This window comes from Montipora capricornis, chromosome 5, assembly GCF_036669925.1.
Source record: "Montipora capricornis isolate CH-2021 chromosome 5, ASM3666992v2, whole genome shotgun sequence".
Taxonomy (NCBI): domain Eukaryota; kingdom Metazoa; phylum Cnidaria; class Anthozoa; order Scleractinia; family Acroporidae; genus Montipora; species Montipora capricornis.
Window position 1 is genome coordinate 6,239,676 of NC_090887.1, and position 22,547 is coordinate 6,262,222.

General features: G+C 39.2%; 3 protein-coding genes across 5 annotated transcripts in view; 2 read left to right on the forward strand and 1 right to left on the reverse strand.

The window, feature by feature from the left end:
• Positions 1–653: 653 nt before the first annotated feature.
• On the forward strand, positions 654–8,786 carry LOC138049270 (SOSS complex subunit B1-A-like). Of its 2 annotated transcripts, XM_068895471.1 has the most exons (6): positions 654–780; positions 864–1,002; positions 2,687–2,758; positions 4,799–4,871; positions 5,841–6,098; positions 7,058–8,786. In XM_068895471.1, the coding sequence occupies exons 1-6, from the start codon at positions 690–692 to the stop codon at positions 7,121–7,123; spliced, it is 699 nt and encodes a 232-aa protein (XP_068751572.1). In that variant the 5' UTR covers positions 654–689; the 3' UTR covers positions 7,124–8,786. The 2 variants fall into 2 exon arrangements, with proteins under 2 accessions (XP_068751572.1, XP_068751571.1); XM_068895470.1 differs by lacking the exon at positions 7,058–8,786 and having other exon boundaries at positions 5,841–6,893.
• A 3,013-nt stretch (positions 8,787–11,799) lies between these two features.
• Positions 11,800–21,990, forward strand: LOC138049272 (transmembrane protein 163a-like). Of its 2 annotated transcripts, none has more exons than XM_068895473.1 (8): positions 11,800–13,484; positions 13,646–13,738; positions 14,568–14,611; positions 16,161–16,261; positions 17,549–17,645; positions 17,861–17,981; positions 18,894–19,035; positions 20,129–21,990. In XM_068895473.1, the coding sequence occupies exons 1-8, from the start codon at positions 13,379–13,381 to the stop codon at positions 20,178–20,180; spliced, it is 756 nt and encodes a 251-aa protein (XP_068751574.1). In that variant the 5' UTR covers positions 11,800–13,378; the 3' UTR covers positions 20,181–21,990. The 2 variants fall into 2 exon arrangements, with proteins under 2 accessions (XP_068751574.1, XP_068751575.1); XM_068895474.1 differs by having other exon boundaries at positions 17,861–17,972.
• The window catches only part of LOC138049271 (neurabin-1-like), a 23,810-nt gene continuing 22,597 nt past the window's right edge, over positions 21,335–22,547 (reverse strand). Inside the window, exon 14 of the mRNA XM_068895472.1 lies at positions 21,335–22,547. This exon is cut by the window's right edge and continues 641 nt beyond it. The gene's annotated coding sequence lies outside the window, so the exon portion shown is untranslated.

The window sequence follows — 22,547 nt, forward strand, 5'->3', positions numbered from 1 at the left end:
CTTTTATCAGCAATTTAATCGTAAAATAGTTGACATGTATTTAATTTAACAATGGCAGAAAGCTAGCTAACCCTGAAACTGTCCTATAGACCTTATTCATAAAGGGCGGTCAATTTATAATTCTTTTGTCGAAGTGCAAATTAGCCTACCAAGCCTCGATACCATACAGTGAATTGAAAAGAATTCTTGCTCTAAAAAGAGGCTTGGTAGGCTAATTTGCACGTGGACAAAGGAATTATGAATGTGACCGCCATTTATGAATAAGCCTCTATTAATGCCGAAATCAGGGCTGTTGATAACCAATCAGATTCGAGTATTTTGTAATAGTTACGACTAGGACAAAAAGCATTTATTTCTGTCTTTTGTGAAGAAATTTAAGTTTGTAAATCAATCACAATGTTGACGAAAATTTGGCTGAGTTTTTAATATGTATTGCAATATTGAGTATAATTTAAACGAAAACAGAACAAAGAGGAAGATAGAAAAGAAAAGTTAAAGAAAATAACAGAAACAGCCGCCTAAGAACAAGAGTTTATCAGTAAAAGAGTTCCAGTCGCTGTTAATCCAACACAGCATTTCCGAGTCCATGCCAATATTACCAAACACGTGCAGATGACGTCAGAGATCAGCTCTTTATAAACTGCGCGATCATTCGACCGGAAGGAATATTCTAGGACCACGAGAATGTAATGGCGGAAGATCTGAGGCATTTTACAGACATCAAAGATATTCGGCCCGGCATAAAAAACTTAAACTGTTTATTCATAGTTTTGGAAGTCGGTAAGCTTCCCCTAGCCTTTTGCTCGTTCCCTGCTTGGTCTGACACAGAATCCACGCTAAAATTTCGCGAATCTTTCTTACAGGGAAAGCGACCAAAACTAAAGATTCTCATGTTGTTCGTACATGTCGGGTTGCGGATAAAACGGGCTCTATTATGGTGTCCGTTTGGGACGAAGTCGGAGAAATTCTACAACCAGGAGATATCATTAAGTTTGTTCGAGGGTAAGAACAGCTTTCTTGGTGGTGTGTTGATGCCTTCAACTGCCGAATACGAACGATCAATTCTCTTCGGTGTTCCTCGTCAGCGAGGAAGTTCCCAGGGGGGAGGGGGGTCTGCCATTGTCCGACAGAAAGAGGCAAATTGCGTATATTCGGCGGTCGGAATTTAGGCTTCTCTGTCGCGACCTCCTTCAAATATTTTGAAAATGGATTTTGGTTCCAAAAGAACGGGATTATTTAATATCACCGTTGCAAGGTTGTCCGATAGAGGTTTATGTCGTAGGGGAGGGGAGGGTAGTTGAAAAACCAAAAGAGACATTGTTTACCACTCTGTACTTAAATTTTATGACTTTTTCGTAACTTCAGATATGGATACTGAAAATGAACAATTCTCAAATATTGGCTATTAATTTTTTCACATTTTAGCAAAAGTTTGGTGGGAAAATTATGTTCCATCTTAGTATGGCTTTGTAACCCGTAAAGACAACTAGTGGCCAAAATAATGATGTGGGCAAGGCAAGCACATTGGTGGAAAAAAATAGGATCCATTGATGGCACTTGGCATGGACCAAGATGTCGTCGTGAATTTCTGCTCTTTCATTTTTGGTGAAAGATTTAAGTGGTTGAAAGTGGTTTGAGTAGGAGTGAGGACAATGTGCGAGCCATGGCTGCCAGTCATGCAAGCCATGGCCGAGAGTCATGTGAGCCAACTTGCAAGTCACACAGTTATTGAAAGCTAACCGTTTCAAAATGGGTGCTTAGACTTAAAATAATACTGTTTAACAGTGCTATTTGAAATGGGTGCTTAGATTTAAATGCGAGACTCACATGACTGTTGTCCAGCCCCCTCGAGTAGAGTCAAATTTGCACTCTAACTCCCAATGGCCACTTTCTGATTTTACTCTGTCTAAAGCCAGACAATTTTACCCATCAATGGGGCCCCCTCGGGGCTTAAAGGGATAAATTATTAAGATGGATTTTTTTGGGGTTGTTTCATCAATATAGGACTTTCCTCGAGGTAATTTGTCTGATTAGAAATTACATGGCACCCTAGCAACACTCTGTGACTAGATTTGCTTTGAAGTAAGAAGGACTTGTTGTCCCGAGTCTAAACAAATTGCAAGCCAGTGTGGCATGAGAGTCATAATTTGAAAGTAACACTTTATGTAACACTGTAATAATTATTGTTCTTTAACCTTAATTCTAAGATTAATTTTCTAAATCTATTGGTGATCATGCTTGCATCATATTCCCTTCCTTGAGCTGCTCACAGGCTCGCAGATAGACTAATGAGGTGTAACCAGTAGCTTTAAATAATGGCCAAAACAAACCCTAGCATGAATCTGAACCTTTTATGTTAAGGCTTAACCCAATCACCCCTAAAGCTACCGCCATTGACTTAGAGTAAAATGGTCTGAGGTTAGCAAAACAGTAAAATCTGTAATTCTCACGTCCAAGAGAGAATGGGTTAATTTAGAGTTAATTGACAGACTTAGTTGTCTAAGTTAAAACTGAATTAATGTGTGAGATGCCAATGGCTGATTGTGGGTTGCAAATTGTCTGTAACCTTGACAAGAGCTTGCTCTGTCAGCTTATGCGCATTTGAAAGTCAAGAAATAGCAAATGACAAAATGGCAAGAGACAAAAACGATTATTCAGCTGCATTTGGTATTTTTAATGTTGCCAGGTATTCCTCATTATGGAAAGGAAGTTTAACTCTTTACACAGGAAGAGCAGGGCACATGGAGAAAATTGGCGAGTATGTAGCAAGAATGTTCTCATTTTATTGAAGTGTCTAATTCACCGAAAAAAAACCTATCCCCTCAACAATTCTCTACACTTGTCTGACACTAATTCTTTGGTTTGCTAAAAGCTCTCTCCTTCAAAGTCGCTGTTTTAGAGGCTCCTAAAAATTAGTAAAACTAGTTGTAATTTGATCTATGACTGTGCAAGGAAGAGGAATGGATTTAAAACCGGGTTGATGTCACAGAATGCTCTGCATTGTGAAAGTTCTTTGAAAACAGCAATGCAAACCTGTCAATCCGGTATGGAACCCATTCCCCTAATCATTGCTCGGTCATGGTCAAACTGCATGTATGACCACTTTTTTCTCGTCTTTCAAAGCAAATAAAAAAGTGAGTTTTCAATTTAACGCATTGACTCCCAGGTTTCCCCATTGATGAGTCTGGGCGGTTTAGGCTGGTTTGGGTGTCAAAGGGTTAAAGTTGTAAAATACAACACAATATATTATTTGAATGACTTCAGAGAATAAATAAAGTGGAGAAGTTTGTTGACTGGAGAGGTGGTAGGGAACTTTAAAATGGGCACCATTTCAATTTTCTTGATTGTGCATTGAACTTAGTCAACCCTTAAGCCATTGACCCCTGAGAGCAGCAGTGTAGCAGCTCTCGTAACCTGCTATTGTTTGGTATTGTAAGCAGCTTAATTCTATTGTTTTTAAGTTTAAGTCATTGTTTCAATTGTTTAGTCTTTTGTTTTTGGCTATGTAGTGAGCCAATCACATTATACATTACCAGAGCTGCTACATCACCCCCTGAGGGTGGGGGCATCCTAGGGCGTTTAACCCTTTAACTCCCAATAGTGCCACTTATAGATTTTACTCTGTCCAACGCCAGACGATTTTACTCGTCAATGGGGAACCCCACGGGGCTGAAAGGGTTAAGGTTTGAATAGGATAAACTCAGTCAAAAAAGACTGTCCCCATCAATGTACATGTAACTAACCTTCTTCAAGGCAAAATGTTCTTTCACTTTTTGGACTTAAGAGGGAGAAAAAAGACAATCTTAAACTGACAGCTTCAGTGTTGAGACTGTCCCCATTAAATAAATGTAACTACCGGTAACTATCTTCAAGGCAAAATATTCTTTCACTTTTTGGACTTATTAAGAGGGACAAAAAAGACAATCTTAAACTGACAGCTTCAATGTTGAGACCAGCTTATCAACACAAGCAGTTTGGTAAATATCTCTCTGGGCCTCAAAAGTTTTGGGACTTTTTAAAAACAGGCCCAAAATGTGATGAAGTAGGATCGTCGAGTTGAGGGTGAGTCCTGAGAAGAACTGTTGTTGGTGACATTGAATGACATTTCGACAACCTGAGCAGAAGTCATCCTCAGAGTCAACCTGAGCTAGAAGTCATCTTCACTTGACTTGGATCATGACTTCTGCTCAGGTTGCTGAAATGTCAGTCAATGTCACCAAGAACAGTTTTTTCTCAGAACTTACTCTCAACTTGACGATCCTACTTAATCAAGTTTTGGTCCTGTTTTTGAAAAGTCCCAAAAACTTTTGAAACCCAGCGAGATATTTACCAAACTGCCATCTGCTTGTGTTGATAAGCTGGTCTCAAAATATGTCTTCAAGATAACAAAAAGCAAACTGATTGTGAAGTTTGATGAAGTAATACATTTATATCTCTCTGTTCTCAAGATTCAGGGAAATTGTGGCACCTGAAAATTTTTAGACAAACTGGCTCTGGGATACAAACCATTTGCTATAATTATTAATCAGCCCAGTGTCCTCTTTCCCTACACATACACATAGATAATTAGTATTTATAAATGGCAGCTGATGAGACCAACTAGCTTCGCTCTAAAAGCAACAGTTATTTTGTATTTTGTCCTTGTCTTATTAGCACAAGGACAAAGGGATACAGTAAGTCATTGGCCACCATTTATGGATATGGTCTATAGAGTGATTTGTCCTTTAATAAGTAAATGATATGACTTTACTGATTGCTTTCAGTATGTTTTCTTTTAAAAAGTGTTATTTTTCCATAGTTTTTGCATGGTGTTTTGTGAGGTACCAAACATGAGTGATCCTAATGCAGAATTTATTCAGCAATATAAGCAGGTATTTATTTCTTATTCGTTGGAAATAAATCAATTTTGGTGTTGACAGTCTAATTACTGCCTTCCCGCTGCCTGAGTGCTTAGACACATGGCAGTTTGCTTTCTTTGTATTGTTTTTCTTGATATAATAATAATATTAATATTAATAATAATACTACTAATAATAATAATACCAACTTCATTCATTTAATTCAATGAAAGGAAAGGATACCAGAGGTTATCCCAATCAAAGGTATGCGCCCGCAGCGGATGTAATTGGCTAAGAGTCGAGTTTGATGCATTATGCATATGTATTGCCACTTTTCCTTATTTACTGTTGAACTCTTGTTTGGGTCAGAAGAGAGATAACAGGCAAAGATTGACTTGCAATTAATAGACCTTTCTCCAAAATGGCACAAACAGATTTGAATGAGTTGAAAGTGAACTAAATCAAAAACTGATACCAGAAATAAAAAGAGCACCTTTACTTTTAATGGTAACCCTTTAAATTTTCTGCATATTAGGTGTTATATCAGCTGAGAAAATGTAAGTTGAAATTTGAAAAATTCACAGACGTTTATACATGTGTGTGACTGGGGGCTAATTTATTCCATACTGGTAAGCATTTTTAATTTAAACTTATTTGAATCTTCAACTGCCATTTTGGAGAAGGGTCTGTTTGGTTCAGTTGTCCTGGCCCTTCAATGCACCCCAAGTATGTTGTCTGTAGTGTTAAGTAATATTCTTCACAACTGAATTTCCTTATTTGGATGTAACTTAGCTCGCCTATTTTCCCGCGCATGCAGCTTCGATCTTATTTTTGTCCATATTTGGGCATAAAATTGGTGTCTCTAAAATCCCCAGCTTTGTTCCATTGAAGGAAAAGAGTTTCGAGTAACACTCTTCAAAAGTCTCCTGCTTCTGTTGTTACTCAATAAAGCCTTTCCTCTGCAAAAAGGAAAACACTGCACACTTATGTTAACTTTTCCAGAGTCTCCAACAAGGTGAACAAGGGAGAAACTCACCCAATGCTTTCAACCTGTCAGGGACATCATCATCAACAACACCATCATCGTCATCTTCATCATCATCTTCCTCAGTCTTATCACGGAATCAAAACCACAATTCAGAACATTCAGCTTCTACTACTCCTCCAAACAATCACCACGGAACCACTGTGGCACAACATAGATTCCACCCTTACGTCAAACCGGATGTGCCAGCCCTTCAAGCAAACGTCCCTCCCAAGGTAGATGCATCTCGTGACCCAAGGTTAAAATTACGTGGCAACAATGGTCTTAGTAGTAGTAATGGAAATAGTGGAGGATTTCCTGCGGCTGGATCACATGGTGCAAATGGAACTCATAATTCTAGCTCTGACGTCAGTGTGCGTAACGTAATCAATACAAGTCGTGATCCAAGGACACGCAGATGATAAAGATTAATTAAAAGCAGTAAAATAGGTTTTTCTATTGTAGAAAGCTGTAGAATATAAACACTATGCATGTTGTGTGGGCTTTGTAATATCTTACTCCAATCCCTTTCCCTGTCGGATCATGTGATCAACTTATGCCAATTAAGTGTATTTCTATCAAGGAAATCAATTGTTTTTTCTCCAGAATTGTTTAACAACTGATTTGGCAAAACTGACCACTTAAGCAATAGATAGTTTTCAAAATATTCTTGAGACCAAGGTTCGGCTAACTCATTGTGGTATTCCCGAGATATTTGCATTACAAATTATGTAGCATTCACATGAAATAATATGGAAATACCTGGAACAAAATTGTTTTATTCCCGAAGGGTTTGAATTGGGTACAACGTTGAGTTAGCCGATTTGGTCTATGGTGTAATGTACAATATTGCTGGTAAACGAACAAAAGAAGGCAATGAGAAATCTATTGTTTTTGTCCACAAACATTGTGGAGATGACATCACATGAAAACCACCAATAGTTGCACATAAAGTAGTTTAACAGTTGTCAATGATATGGTCCACTATCACTTACATTTGAACCAAATAGTAAATATCCTTCATCCTGGAAGAGTCCTTGAATTTTGAACGCAGTGGAGGAAAAAGCACTTTAATACTGTAACACCAACTTAGCCCAACAAATGATTGATGTTGTCTGTATGGAGCATGAATTGTTTCCAGGGATTTAGTTTGTGGAGAGAGTAATGCCATTTGCTCTTATTATATACTCAACAGAATGCTGCGTTTCTGATTGGTCAATGGCAAAGTCATAAATGCGTTACAGATTGCAATAGAGGTTAAAGAGTGCAATACGGAACTTGCTATGGAAACAGAGCGATGGAGTTATTTTGTTGAGTATATAATAAATAAAAAATCGTAGGAGCTTTCTCGTGCGTTTCGTGTTTTTTGGTCTCTCGTGGTGTTTTCAAAGTTGTCAAATTGCACTCGGCACAATAGACCCTTCTCCAAAATGGCGGCCGAAAATTCAAGTTAACATTAAAAACGTATACCAGAAATAAAAAGAGCACCTTTACTTTGGTAAGGTGTAATATCAGCTAAGAAAATGTAAGTTGAAAAATGAAAAATTTACAGACGTTGGTATGACGTATACCTCCAGTCATACAATCGTCTGTAAATTTGTCAAATTTCAACTTACGTTTTTTCAGCTGATATAACACCTAATACGCTGAAACTTTGCAGGGTTACTACAGTAAAGGTGCTCTATTTATTTCTGGTGTCCGTTTTTTCGTTCAGTTCAATTTTAACTCATTCAAATTCGTTGCTGCAATTTTGGAGAACTTTCAAAACATCACTCCTGCCCATGTAAATTACGAAATGTACAAGCACGTTCATTCCCTCTACTTATACTTTAGAATTTGACTGTAGAATATCAATTAGTATCACCCAACTAGTGGACTAATGCAAATGCTGCGTTTTGATTGGCTACGCTACTAGAGGACTATTTTAGTAATAGTCCTCGAGTAGCGAAAAGCGTGACGCTTTCTTTCGTTTTATTCCCAAAGAAATATTTCTTCAACTTGCATTTGCTAACTTTCCGATTGCCTTTTCTGTCCGACTAGTTGGGTGATACTAAAACAATTAGACCCTTCGCCCTCAAGGGCCACAGGTCAATAGCCCATGTTCGCCTCATGGGCTATTGACCCGTAGCCCTTGCGGGCTACGGGTCTAATTGTTAAGTAGTAAAAAAGCCCTTGGTGTTTTTCTCTCCATAATCCAGCTCTCTCAACACGTAATGTTGGATGTTGGTAGAAGTGGGCCTTATAATTGTAAAATCCCAGCTAAAATGTGGGAGGGTGTAAAGTGTAGTTGAGGGTTGAAGGTCATTGCTTTACCATAACTGAAACAACGTTTACAAAAAATGCTAAGGCTTAAACATTATCTAAAGCATAGTGTTTAGGCCTAATATTAGCATTGCTAAAGGTTTGGCTTGTTTCAGCTTTGGTGAAACAATGACGTGTAATCCTAAGTTACAACCTGCAGCCTGCAGTTTACAGCCTCCACTAAAATATAGAGCTGCCCGCTGCAAATTAAGGCTGAACGTTTTGGCCAATGAGAGTTTGAAAAAAACCATAGTTTTGAAATCTGAAGAGAAAAAGAATTGACTTTTTTTTTCCATGGTTGCGGTAACAGTGTACTTTAGGGAAATCTTTGCGGACCTTCTTTGTTCCAATGGTGAACGAATTTTTTTTGGGCATGGCGTCTTTGAACGTTGAAGCTCATGATCTTGGTTTTTTCCCCAGTTCTTAAGCCTTGTTGGTAATCACTCATTAAAAATTGACAAATTGTTGTCGCTAAAGCGCTAGTGTGCCCATCCATTATTTGTAAAATTTCTCATTGTTAACGAGGTATATCGGACTTAGATTGTTCGGATTTTCGTTCGCTTTTCTATGCTAGCGTTCTTTCGGCCTGATACCTGATTCCCCGTACGAATGATTTTGTTGTGGGAGGGTGGGTTGGGGCGGAGATTTCGCGACCAACCAAAAATATCCTTAAATGTTAAAGTTTTCGGAACAAAAGGGATACCTTATTCGTACTTAATTTCGCGATTGTAAATAAAATGCAAAACGAAAGAACCGCGAATAAAAATCCTCGCGAAATTTAACACCCATATAGAAAATTCAAATCACAGAGAGAATTGGTTAACATGTAATTACAACAGCATATACAGGATATGTGTCGACAAATACACAAACTATGAACTGGTTTTCCTGGTAAGTTCCATTTTTTATGATCTGTTGTGAAATAAAGTTATGCCTTTTGCTTGTTCCAGTTTATCTAGAAATTTTACAAAAGTTCAGACTTGAAAAATAAAATGAAGTTGAGAACGCTTGAATCGCGAAATTTAATGCCCCTTTTTCATATTTGCCTATTGAAACGGCGAAAATAAAACCCCGCGAAATACTGTCTCGACAAATTCGCGAAATTAAGCACCAATAAGGTAAAATGACCACTTTGTACTTGGCTGTACATTGATTTGTAGTAAATTAAAGTAATAATAAATTTGTATACAAGTAATTTATTCCATGCTGAAGTGTCCAAGATTGAAGTGGAGAAGTGAAGATTGGGAGTGGGTGGTTTGATCTGAATGTCCTATAGAGTGAAGTGGAAAAATTTGAATGTCTCTCTTAATTCCGTGGGATACCATAGGCAGCATGGTAGAAATCCGGGTGGTTTTATTTGTATTTTTCTTCGTGTTTTTTTTCTTTATTTTAGTCACAAATCTACAACGTTTTATTAATATTCCCGTATCTCGTTGGAAGTGTATCATTACTCCCGACAATAAGCTGCGTTTACATGCTGAAATGTTAAGCTAGTGAGTCAATGACGTCACTTTCTCCTAGATCCAACCCTCTGAAGTCCCATCGGTCAGTTTTAAACGTGAGTAATGGCGGACCGTAAAATCCAAAACTTGCACTCAAAGTAAACAGCCTTTGGACAAAAATCAAAGCTCGAAATTTTGCCAGTCGGTGTTAAGCAATCACACTTTCAAAATTTGAAAAAAAAGGAAGTGATTTTCTCATCATAGTAGCACAAAGGTTTGTATCCAAACAGGGTCACTTGCAGCCTCGCTTTCATTTGTAGGCCAAGTAACTTAGCTACAACTGTAAAACGAGACCATCTCATATCCAACGCCCGCTCATGAAATAATTGTTAAATATCACATTTTGAAACGCGGAATATTCAGTTCCTTTTTCGTTATCGCTGATGATGCCGTAGATCGGATTGGATTTTATACAACTGAAGATTCAACAATAGCGTTAGGTCTTAATTCCATGTAAAGTCTTTCATAGTTTTCAAAATACTACTGAATGCTACTGAGGTTAATTATGCCTACCACTTCAGTGATAGCAGTCGGTAATGAGTTCCACCTAGTAGTTACTGATCGGTACAGAAAAGATCGCTGTCCAACAGCAGATTTGTACCCTGGAATATCTAATTTGTTCTTATTTCTAGTATTCCGATCGTGTACAGTAGCCCTTAGGCTAGTGACAAAGTGGGAACAGAGATATCTAGGTGCTAGTCCATTTACAAATTTAAAACGTGAGAGTGCCACAAGTATATTTTAGCATACTACTAACAGGAAGCCAATTTCAGCCCCTCAGGACAGGTGTTATGTGTTCGAATTTTCTCGACTGAGCCTGTGACAACTCTTGCAGCAAAATTCTGGACACTTTGCCGTTTGTAGACGTTCTGCTTTGATGTGCTAGACCATACAGGAGAACAATAGAATAATCGACTGAATACCAAAGCGTGGATAAGATTCTCTAAAGCCCTTGAGTCAAAAAGATATTTAATTGTGTTATTCTGACATGAACTAGCGAAATTAAACAAGATGAAACAGTGTTCGTAATATGTTCATCAAAGCTTAGCGTTGCATCCAATTGTATTCCAAGATGCCTCGCTAAGTTGGATGGAGTAACTTCTTTACCTAGTAAAGTAACATGAAAATCTTCGGGGAGTCTTTGCAGCATCTGGCGATTTCCCACCACCAAGAGTTTGATCTTATCAGGGTTGAAAAGGTCTTTCATAGTTTTCAAAATACTACTGAATGCTACTGAGGTTAATTATGCCTACCACTTCAGTGATAGCAGTCGGTAATGAGTTCCACATAGTAGTTACTGATGGGTACAGAAAAGATCGCTGTCCAGCAGCAGATTTGTATCCTGGAATATCCAATTTGTTCTTATTTCTAGTATTCCGATCGTGTACAGTAGCCCTTAGGCTAGTGACAAAGTGGGAACAGAGATATCTAGTGTCCATTTACAAATTTAAAACGGGAGAGTGCCAAAAGTATATGTTAGCATACTACTAACAGGAAGCCAATTTCAGCCCCTCAGGACAGGTGTTATGTGTTCGAATTTTCTCGACTGAGCCTGTGACAACTCTTGCAGCAAAAGTCTGGACACTTTGCCGTTTGTAGACGTTCTGCTTTGATGTGCTAGACCATACAGGAGAACAATAGAATAATCGACTGAATACCAAAGCGTGGATAAGATTCTCTAAAGCCCTTGAGTCAAAAAGATATTTAATTGTGTTATTCTGACATGAACTAGCGAAACAAGATGAAACGGTGTTCGTAATATGTTCATCAAAGCTGAGCGTTGCATCCATTTGTATTCATTGTCCAAGATGCCTCGCTAAGTTGAATGGAGTAACTTCTTTACCCAGTAAAGTGACATGAAAATCTTCGGGGAGTCTTTGCAGCATCTGGCGATTTCCCACCACCAAGAGTTTGATCTTATCAGGGTTGATAAGGAGAGCATTATAACCGAGAACACCACGTAGCAACCTTAAACAGGTCTTCATTAATCTACAAAAATTTGGTTTTATCAACGGAGTTGATAATGTAAATTGGCCACCGTACAGAGATTCTAGCTTTTAGAATCTCTGTACGGTGGCCAATTTACATTATCAACTCCGTTGATAAAACCAAATTTTTGTATACTACTTCCCCACCGACGCAGCACCACAGTTTCTTTAGAAACTACCCCTTCATTAATCTGCTGCACAACTGCGGTAGCATTTTTGACAGGAGACGACGAATACAGTTTTGAGTCGTCAACAAATGATTCCAATGAGCCACTTTCCGGGACGGTTGGTAAATCATTTTTGTATCAGTTAAAGAGGGCCGGCCCCAGTATCGAGCCTTGTGGAACTCCATGAGTGATCGGGCCGAGGCTTGAGGTCTCAGAACCAATCCTGACGTGCTGCAGGCGCCCGGTTCGGTAACTTCTAAACTATTTTAGTGCTGTACGATCAATCCCAAGTGCCTGTAGTTTGGAGAGAAGTCTGCAGTGGTCAATACTTTCCAAGGCTTTTTGACAAATCTTTTTGCATTACAGTTTCTCTGGAGCGCTCAATTTTTTTTTTTCTGCATACACAACACTCTCGCGCTTCGGCTCTATTAAGGATACCGCCTCGTCAGCCTGGCGTCTTCGCTCGGCTAACTCGTTGGCAATTCCAGAAAACCAAGCATCACTTCCATTGGGAAAATATGTCCGCGTGTGTTAAATACTGCACATGCCTGCCAATGGAGCATTCTCGTCACCAGAGCCTAGGGTAGGCCCAAGGCTCTGGGAAACTCTAAGTTTAGGAGAACATGCGCCGTAGGATTCTTGTAGCCAAAAATTGGCAATTTGAACTTTACTGCGCCTGCTCACTCCTCGTGCTAACATGAATGCTCCAATTAGAGACGCTTTTGATGATTCTTCACGGAAACCAATGAGAAGGCACTTTGTTTCAGGGTTTCCCAGAGCTCTTCTCTCTCTCTCAGTCAAGAGAAGAGCTCTGGGGTCGAGATTAAATTGAGAGTAGGGAGTTAAGCAACGACGGTAACGAGAGCGTCATCTCAAAATATAAATTCGCGTTATTGTAATCACTCAAAAATGACAATGGTCGGAACGGCGCTTAATTTAGGGGAGAAAATGAAAATTTATCCTCAAGTGCTGACTTTCTTTAAAAAAAGAACCCTCAAATTTGGCTATTTCGAGTTTTTGTTTTGCAGACGACGGCAAAGAAAAGGACAAAAGTGAAAAACGCCCGTGCAGGGCATGCAAAGCTATTGTTTTAACCCACTTAATACGCAAATTGGTGACGTTCTCGTTTCCGTCACTGATGCAAGTGCTTCTTCCATTTCTTAGCTGAATTTTTTCACTTAAGCAGTCCTTATTTTTATTACTTTTTTTTTTCAGAAATTCGCGTATATTTTCGCGAACGCTTTTATATGCGGCACTGCCGAGTTTTTTCACAAAGTTGATTAAATTCCTTCTGCTTGGTGACTTAAAGCAGGTTGTTCAGGCAACACATCACATACTATACTTTACAACAATTCATGAAATTGATATCTCCGGTGGGTGGTGCGCTGCGCATTTGGCTTCTGGATAAACAGTAACGTCTGGGCTACGCTGACTGAAGAATTTGGTTAACGATTAATCTGCGCGACACGATAGAAAATTGCGGTATTGGTGAGCCAAAGCTTCGGCGGGGCTTCGGGAGAGCTTCGACAAAAGGTTTAGCGAATGAAGCTCAGCGGCAATGGTCGAGCAGAAAGAAGATAATTTTGAACTCAAAAGTTTATTGAATGAGGAGGAGAGCAAGGAAAATGCTTCCGCGCTGAAGAAAGGTGAAAATTTAAATGGAGGTAAGAGTTTTTTGATCTCGAAGCGAGAGTTACATCACAAAAGTTTGATTAGAACTAACCATAAACGATCGGGTCGCTTCTGGGGTCTTATCGCGTTGAATATTCTTGTTCAATGTTTTATTTGTGTTACCTAATCAGTGCATGTGATATCATTTTTACAGGTGGGGAAAATTACTCACTTTGGAGAAAAGCGGCAATTTTCATTTCTTTTATCAGTATAATTTTTACGACCGGAATTGGGGTAACATTTTTCGGTAAGTCTTGAGTTAATTAAATATCCTTTTTTCAACTGGTTCTTTCTTTCTTCCTGCAACACATCTTTATGTTTGATATCTATTTAGTGGGAAAATTGGCTTCTATACCCTTAAGGCATAAGACGTCTTGTGGAGTTTATGCCGTACAACTCGTACAGGAACCCTTGATTCTATGAAATGCTGTTGTATAAAGTTGACCCTATTATAAATTCTTGTTGTGGCTAGCTGTATTTTATTTCCCTTAATTGTTCTTTTAGGCAGAAATTATGTAAGCCTTTTGCTCCGAGAGATGTTCAAAAGCTGGGATAGTACGTGCTTGCGTTCTTAGCTGTGAAAAAGCAATTGATTCAGTAGCAAATCATGATTTTAAATTCAGCCATAATTTACAACACCGAGGCTGACCAAAGTAACAGTGCTCTGGATTTTCTAACGAGCCATAGGGTTTCTGCATTCAGCTTTCACAAGCATTGTGTATGACAGGTGTTCTGACAGGTGTAGCTGAGAAGGCAAGAAAATCTAACTATTTGCAGATGTCATTACAAAGTCATTCAACATTTCATGTTGTTAACCGAATGGACTAACCAGTCGAATGTTCCAAACTTTCTTCGAAGGCGCAACACGCAAAACCTCACATCTGAAGCTTTCTTGTGCTTAGAGCCTACCGCCCCACAGCAACTACCGCTTATTCCAGAATCACAGATCGTCTTCCACGAACTGTTTATTGCTATAAATATAATTAATTTTTAAAACGCTCAAAATTATGGTGGTGTAACATCTCGTATTACGAATAAAGTGTTATTTCCTTCTTTGGCTCCATGTTCTTTTGCAGTAACTTCACAAATTGCTGGAAGTCCTTCCGCTTTTGGATTCGCTGTAAGTTAATTATGCAACTTTTCATAATTGAACACGTTGCTTTTCCATTTTAATGCATTAATTAAATTACATGGCCAATTTTAGAGCCATAACGCTTGATAATGGTCGGAATAAAGTGTGCTTTCCTGATTAAAAAGGGATTATTTAGCTCAATATAATCACCGTTGCATAGGGCAGGGGAACCGAACGGCTGCCGTCGTTTCAGTAAAGAGATTGAACTACGTGTTTACCATCAAAGGCAATTGGTACCGTGTTGCTTTAGTCTCTAAACTGTGAAAATTCACTTATTCTAAAATCTTTCTCTCTTTTTACTTCTTGCTCGATAAACGGGAAAGAAATGATAAGAAATCGTAGACACAAAGCCTTGTCTGTCTACTGGCTGCGATATATATACATAAAAGAATCTGAGTAAAACACTTCTTCCCGGAATTTTCGCTTTGTGAATAAATTGGTTAAACGTCTTTAATTACGGAAACACTGGCCTTGCTTAATTAATGGAAGGGTCAGAAGCTCGTAGCTCGTGCAGCATGTCTTCTCCGTAGCTTTCCCGCAGAATACACTTGAAATTGCACCAAATTCAAAGCCGTAATGACGACATATGTGTAGAAATCACGTTATTACAATCAAAAAACTTTAAAAAAAATGCTTGGCCTCAGCTATTCCGATCTCAGTTGCCACCGATATCGAGGTCAAAGACTAATATTCATAATATTTAAACAGTCTTCAACATGCAAACAAAGATGGCGCTCTCTAAACAAAGCTGAGCGCAAAGATAAATAAATAATGTGCCAAAACGTATTAGCTTCTCATTGAAGACTATATTCTTAATGATTAGACACCAACTGATTCGCGAATTTTCATACAGGACTTAAATCAATTAAAACAAATTACTGCTGTTAACGGCCAGAGGTAGTAGAGGTGGCTTGTAGCTTTTGCCGGATTCGTGTCTTTTTGTGCCCATTACCTCGTCCTGAGAACAACGTAAAATGGCCGAATTTGAGGTTGTGTGAGTAAGTGAGCCTGCGAATAGAACTTTTCAACTTTTCTCACACAGTTATACACTCTTTCCATGCCAAAGAAAGATCGCGAAGAGTTCAAAGCAATGTGATTAGTATTTTTAGATGAATAATGTTCTCGTAGCATAATGTTCTCGGAAGGTCGTTAAGGTTCGACTCCTGCAATCGGGAGCACTCGGATTTTTTCCGAGTATCACCAAGTCACCATCGTCAAATACACCTTATCACAATAATTACAGGGGTAAATAGAACGAGTTTCAATCGAGTGTCGTAAAACCAAAACCAAAGTAATCAATTTGGCCAATCAAAAAGGACGGAGACAATCCAGTAGACCAATCAAAACCAAAACCAAAACCAAAGCAATTCGCTAATTACTTTCGACACTCAATTGAAAACCGCTCTATTCTCCTCACTGTTACAGTATCTTGGATTCGTTAGTGGTATACGAGATACTTGTTAGGGTTAGGGATTAATATTCTCCACTCCCACAGGAACAGTGACTCACCTTAGTTACTGGTAGTTTTTGTGTCCAGTTTGCAGCTGTCTTAGATTCATTAACGTCAGCCGTAGTTTTGTGGCGATTTTGCGGAGCAGATGACAAAGAATCAAATTCACCTGCATCGAAGGAGAGAAGGCTAGTCATAACATAATTAAAGAGAATTGTTTTTAAGAAGTTTAATCACAAACAAGGGATGAGGTAACCCATAAATTGTATGGGAGGACTGGTGTTTAGGGCAGGAATTTATGCCTCTTCCGCGAGAAAATCGCGCTCTCCACGAGTGGCCCAATCATTTCTCATCACGGGATAACTTATGGAACCGAAGGTCAAACTTTTCCGGTTTCTGTTCCCTTGGACAACCATGCAGTATAAAAATCCTAAATGGAAATGAAAATACCAATGCCAATACCAATGCCAATACCAATGCCAATGCCAATGCCAATGCCAATGCCAATGCCAATGCCAATGCCAATGCCAATGCCAATGCCAATGCCAATGCCAATGCCAATGCCAATGCCAATGCCAATGTCAATGCCAGTGCCAGTGCCAATACCAATACCAATTGTTGGTTTTCACTCACATGATCAACAGCCATGTTTTTCAACGAAAATAAAAGAAAACGTTTGCATAATAATAGAGTTGAATTCCCGGTGGATTTGGTCGGGGCTCCAACATGGCCACCGTTTCTTTCTTTAGGGGTTCCAACATGGTGGCCGTGACGTCATGTGAAAACCGAGAATAGAGCGGTTTTCAATTGAGTGTCGAAAGGAATTAGATAATTACTTTGGTTTATCATTACTGCACTCAGTGATTGGTTCAATGTTCTCGCGCCATTTTGTCAACAAATCAGAGGTGAAACCAAAACCAATCGTGGCACGCGCGTGCACGTTTTCCCGCGCTTTGTGTCGGCTATGTGTAATTACTTCGAATTTTGATTGGTTTACTGGATTGTCTCCGTCCTTTTTGATTGGCCAAATTGATTACTTTGGTTTTGGTTTTACGACACTCGATTGAAACTCGCTCTACCAATACCAATATCAATGCTATTAGAGCGAGTTTCAATCGAGTGTCGTAAAACCAAAACCAAAGTAATTACTTTGGCCAATCAACTTCTGATTGGTTGAAAAAAAGGTGCGAGATTTTTGAACCAATCACTGAGTGAAGTAATGCAAAACCAAAGCAAAATGAATTCGCTAATTACTTTCGACACTCAAATTGAAACCGCCCTAACACAACCAGGAACTGACAAATCGTGCGTTTAAAAGCTCTGGAAAATACATTTATTTGCAGATACTGAAAAAGGAAAACAAGTTTAGTGGGGTACAAGAAAACTTATAAAATTGTCGTTTATTTCTTGTCATCGCTTTACCACCGCTAAATGGTGTTTAACTGTGACAATCAGACTTCTTTGTTTGTTCTTAGAGCATGTATAGCCATTGCGGTGTGCTTTATCCTATCGGCGGTTGCGATCGCTTGTAGAGCTGTTTACGCGTTGGTAGAGGACAATATACCAGGTCGGGTAAGTAAACATTTGAGGTACGTTTTATCAGTTAAGATGACAAACTGCAATTAATCCAAAAATTAACTTGTTCTCTGAAAGCGTTGTGACTCAAATAGACAATAAATTTGCGTTCATGGTTCTGGCCTCCTTTTCTTGGGTATAATATTACCAATACGACCGGCTGGTCTATAACATCTTTATTGCCAAGCCATTTACACTCTTCTCTCTTTCAGGAGGAATTGATGAAACTGCTTTCAATTGCGAGCCTCGTGTTCCTCGTTTTCCTGGTTGGCTCTAAGTTCTTGATTGCATCTAAAGTACGCAGCAGAGCTATGAAGACCGACGGTACAATAAGTAATATCTTTTATACTTCACTACTGTTGTAGTGGATCTAATTGCTTCCAAAAACTGAATTTTAGAGGGTCTTTTAGCAGTGCTGTTCCATTGCTATGGTAACATTAGGGAACTAGCAGACGCCCTTAAAAAATGATGCGTGACAATAGCATTAGTCAAGAATCAAAACGTTTCCCGACTGAAAGTATCGACAGTGTTGTAATCTTTTTCCATTGGAAACACACTGTTACCTGTGGAAGACCCTTTCGAGCCGCCTTTAAGGCGAGGCAGGTGATAGGACGGAGAAATTGCAATGAAATCCTATTTAAAGAGACAATTACTTTTAAACAAGTTCCAGCCGGGCAGTTATGAAACCGCGTTCCAAGCCGTTTTCATTTGTGCAGTCCGTATACAAAGGGTTTTCACACGCTTTTCATTAGTCACGTTTGATAAGAGGAATAGGAATTGACATACGACTGTTAAATAATTTTTAGCGCTAAGTTATACCTAGTTTATTAATCGTTTTAACATTTACACCTTGTAATTCTTACACGGCATGTTCAAAAACCAGCTTGCTGAGCCATTTACCGTGTTTTAAATAGAGTTAATTGATTGATTGATTATCGGGTGAGCAATAGAAAAGTAGGAAATAACTTATCTACTTACACTTATAATTATTAAAAACCGCGGTCTAAGTATTACACTGAACCTCCAAACAGGCTTACTGGACTATTTGGTAGGAATTGAATAACTTCGTGTAACCACGGGAACGCTAACTTTAAAATCGCTTTCGTCGATGGTCATTGATCTCAAATGAAGTCTCCAGGTTTTGTAAGAAAAACATCACTTCCACAAGCTTTGCTACTTATAGTTCAGCAGCACTTTCTGCAAAAATATACGTTCAATAATTTAGTTTTTTTCCACTTTCTTCAGCGATTAACTCTCTGGCAGGAGCTGTTATGACGCTTGGAATGATTGCCAGTGATGACGTCTGCGAAAAAAACCGTAAAATCTGCTTCCTGGATTCAGCTACTGCTATTCTCATTGCGGTTGCTCTGATGAGTTACGGAATCATGTAAGTAACATAGGGAATTCCATAAAATAATCGCCCGAATTATCAAAGCAAGGCCGAGTTCAATGTCCTATCTGGCTCATGGCATGGTAAGTTGTCTTTTCAGTAAAGCGCCGAAAATAAAATGACCCTCCCATGGAACTCATCCTAAAATTCTCTGACACCTTCTCTTCCCCCCCCCCCCCCCACCCCTCAGATTTGTTATACAGTTGCAGAGGATAAATGGTACGTTCAGTACTTTTAATAAAGCACACCTAACATGCAAGTGATATCTCTGTTGGAGAAAAAGGACCGCTGGAAACCAAGATACACGCGCCGCGTTCAAAACTATCAATAGCTTGACTTGTTCAGATGGCAGGAAATATTTCGTATGACATGATTTTCATACTGTACCTTGTTTGTATTCGTGTTATAACATAACATTAAAGCATCCCTTCATGATTTCTTGTGACCCTCCCTCTATTAATTTGCTGTCTATTTTTCCACGGCCCTCCCTTTTGAAGGGCAAAAAAAAACTGTGACCCTCCCCGATTTTCAACCCCTCCTCCCCCCCTGCTAATTTCTGACAAGTCCCCAAAAATAAGCCAAGGGAGCAACCTCGTTCCCAGGGTTCTCTCCTACTCGTCTACTGGAGACGAGTAGGGGAGAACCCTGGGAAGGAGGTTAAGCAAGAGAGTAGCCCAGTCTCCTATTTCAGCGTAACCATCATCATCGAATGCAGGCCTCGATATATTTACTTTGGTTATTTGTTTAGGCTGTTGCGGCGCAGTGCATCCTTGTTAAATGCAATGCATTCGAGAATTCGTCGTAGCTTACATGCTTTTCCTTAAAGCTTTTCTTTAATTCAGAATATGTTGCTGCTCGCTTGCAACGCTGGCTCCGGAGCAACCAGATTCTTCAATCTTGGGATGTTCTCAAATTGTTTTTCGAAACCTTTCCGGTCTCTAACTGATTGGCTAAGCCTAGGCGTCGCGCGGACACCAAGGCAAGAGAAAGCAGACGTGGCCGCTGGATAGGCATTTTCTTTTTTGTGCTTCCCATGCACAAGTCTTCAAAGAGTAACTGCAACAATTAAAATTACTTTTTTTTATTTTAGGACATTAGTGGACATGATGGCAAAAGTGGATAAGAATCAACCGCTTGATTGAGCAATGTTTTCCACACATTTCCCGGTACACAGTAACCTCCCAGATGTCATTTATTTGACCTTATTTCCCGTGATACTTTATCCAAAGCGGCCTTCACACGACAAACTAATTTAACTGGCAAAGTCAAGTTGGCGAGTGTGAAAGAGACAACAACAGTTGCCAAACATGCTGGCAAACTGTTGGCGACAAATAGTACTTCTCTCTATTCTCCCCAACTTTTTCACCTACTTTTTCGTGTTAGTAAACTCGTATTTGACGTGCGAACGATTGGCAAACGTGAATTGTTGACCTTAAACCAACACGAGTGCGCCCTCTTTAGTTTGTCGTTTGAAGGCCACTTAACGCACACGGAGGACGATAACTCGAATTTGAAAACATGTAAATAGTTATTTTTCCTGCTGTTCCATCTTGTACTTCGAGAAAGGTAGAATAAAAAAAGGGATTTTTAATATATTTGTTAAAAAAAAACTCGTGTTGTTCTCAAAGTTACTTAAACTTCTAGAAAATTCGTTTGGACTTTGCAACGGATACGATTTTTAGAGAGTACGAACGGTCTTAAACTAAAAAATAGAAACTTAATGGTTCATTGCAGTATTCTCACGTACTACTACTACTACTACTACTACTACTACTACTACTACTACTACTACTACCACCACCACCACCACCACCACCACCACCAATAGCACCACCTACTTAAGGAGACTAATTGATATGAAAGGGTTAAATTAAGATGTTTGGAATTTAAAGACGGCTACTGCTGCTGCTTCTTTGGATCTCCTTTCGATGGCGCTACGTAGAGAGAGAGAGAGAAATAATAAGCGCTCTAGTGCTTGGGTTTATGCTTGCGTCGCTAGTAAAAACCAGGCTTAACCGGATGCGGTCTGTGACTGGAAAACGAAACAACACAACAAAAAAATGCATGATAACAAAAGAAGCCCATGGTCACAGGGACCAATGGAAGTAGCCGTCCGGAATAGCTACACGATTACTTCAAACAACCAGGCCTGGGTTGCTCGAAGCATTGTTAGCGCTAACTACCATGGAAACCTATAGGTTTTGATATCTCTTAACCAACGGTTAGCGCTAACCCGGCCCCAGACTGGGAATTACTTCAAGAAACTATACGCGAATTCAATCAACTCAAATGACTCTGATCAAAGGTTCTTTATTATCAAATACATTTCATTTTACAACCATACCGTGTTGAACTATTGAAGCCTGTACATACGACAATTTTCAAACAGGAATGTAATTTCTCTAATAAACACCATTCACATAATCAAAGAAATAAATTTCATCTTCAATTCGTAATCCCTCCAGGGTACTTTTTTCTGGCCAGACAATAATTTCTTTAGTTTTCAAAAACGTTACATTCGCTGATACTAGCTCTGTTTGTATTCCAAAAAAAATCACATATGCCTCGAAAATAATCCACGAAAGGCAACTGAGGAGAAAATGGATTTTTTTATATATGGACAAAAGGTAGCTGTATACAAAAAGGCTTAGAATTAAAAAAAATTACCGTGAAAGTAGGACCATTGGCCAATAAACCTTAACTCGTCACGCAATGAAATTGAGACGAATTAAGTCACGCAATACCGCTTCGCCCGGAGGACTGCGTCACGCGTGCTGTTTTGACATTACAAATGTAAGTTCTCCCCGCGAAATCTCAAAAAATATGTATCCAGTGGATAGCTTCTCTCGAGTAACGTAGTGAACTTAATGATTACAAGCTTTTCATCCTTTCTGTGTCATTCGCGCTTTATCTTAATCAAGAGTGAATTAGATAACACTGTTCCTATAGCCTAGGTGGGCTCCCCAGGACAGTCACAAAAGAATACCCGTTGCCGTAAAAATTAGTTGTCATGTCCCTGAAAAAACATGGCAGAAGCACTCACGCATGACATGGCTTCTCCTGATTGGTTTAAGTGGCGGCCGTTCGTTTTCGCGCGTAAAATGTTTCCAAAATAAGTCCATTTGTCACTGCGCTGGCAAAAGACCGTAAATTGATAGAAGAACAGTCCTACCTAATTCACTCTTGTCTATATATTGTGTCCCCAAGAAAAATTTCACTTGGTCACAATGCCGCGTGATTTGACGACTATCTACGTAATTAATGCAAAAGACGAAAATAATTCGAGCCAAATACTACCAATACAATGAACGATAGCCCATTAACAAACATTGCTAAAATTCAATATTGATACGATTATTGGCGGAGAAATATTGCACAAGTTTTTCGCCAATCAGAAACAAGTAGGATTTAAAGCGAGGACAACTGAAACGTCTACGTCAAAGAAAACGTCACTATAACTTGGCGCTATGGCAAGTATTTCGCGATTTCTCTGTCTTGGTCACCTCGTA

Coding starts and splice junctions, on each gene's coding strand:
- LOC138049270 (XM_068895470.1), top strand. CDS start 690: ATGGCGGAAGATCTGAGGCATTTTACAGACATCAAAGATATTCGGCCC. Junction 781..863: donor ATTCATAGTTTTGGAAGTCG/GTAAGCTTCCCC, acceptor TCTTTCTTACAG/GGAAAGCGACCAAAACTAAA. Junction 1,003..2,686: donor ATCATTAAGTTTGTTCGAGG/GTAAGAACAGCT, acceptor TAATGTTGCCAG/GTATTCCTCATTATGGAAAG.
- LOC138049272 (XM_068895473.1), top strand. CDS start 13,379: ATGGTCGAGCAGAAAGAAGATAATTTTGAACTCAAAAGTTTATTGAAT. Junction 13,485..13,645: donor AGGTGAAAATTTAAATGGAG/GTAAGAGTTTTT, acceptor TCATTTTTACAG/GTGGGGAAAATTACTCACTT. Junction 19,036..20,128: donor CTGATGAGTTACGGAATCAT/GTAAGTAACATA, acceptor TTTTTATTTTAG/GACATTAGTGGACATGATGG.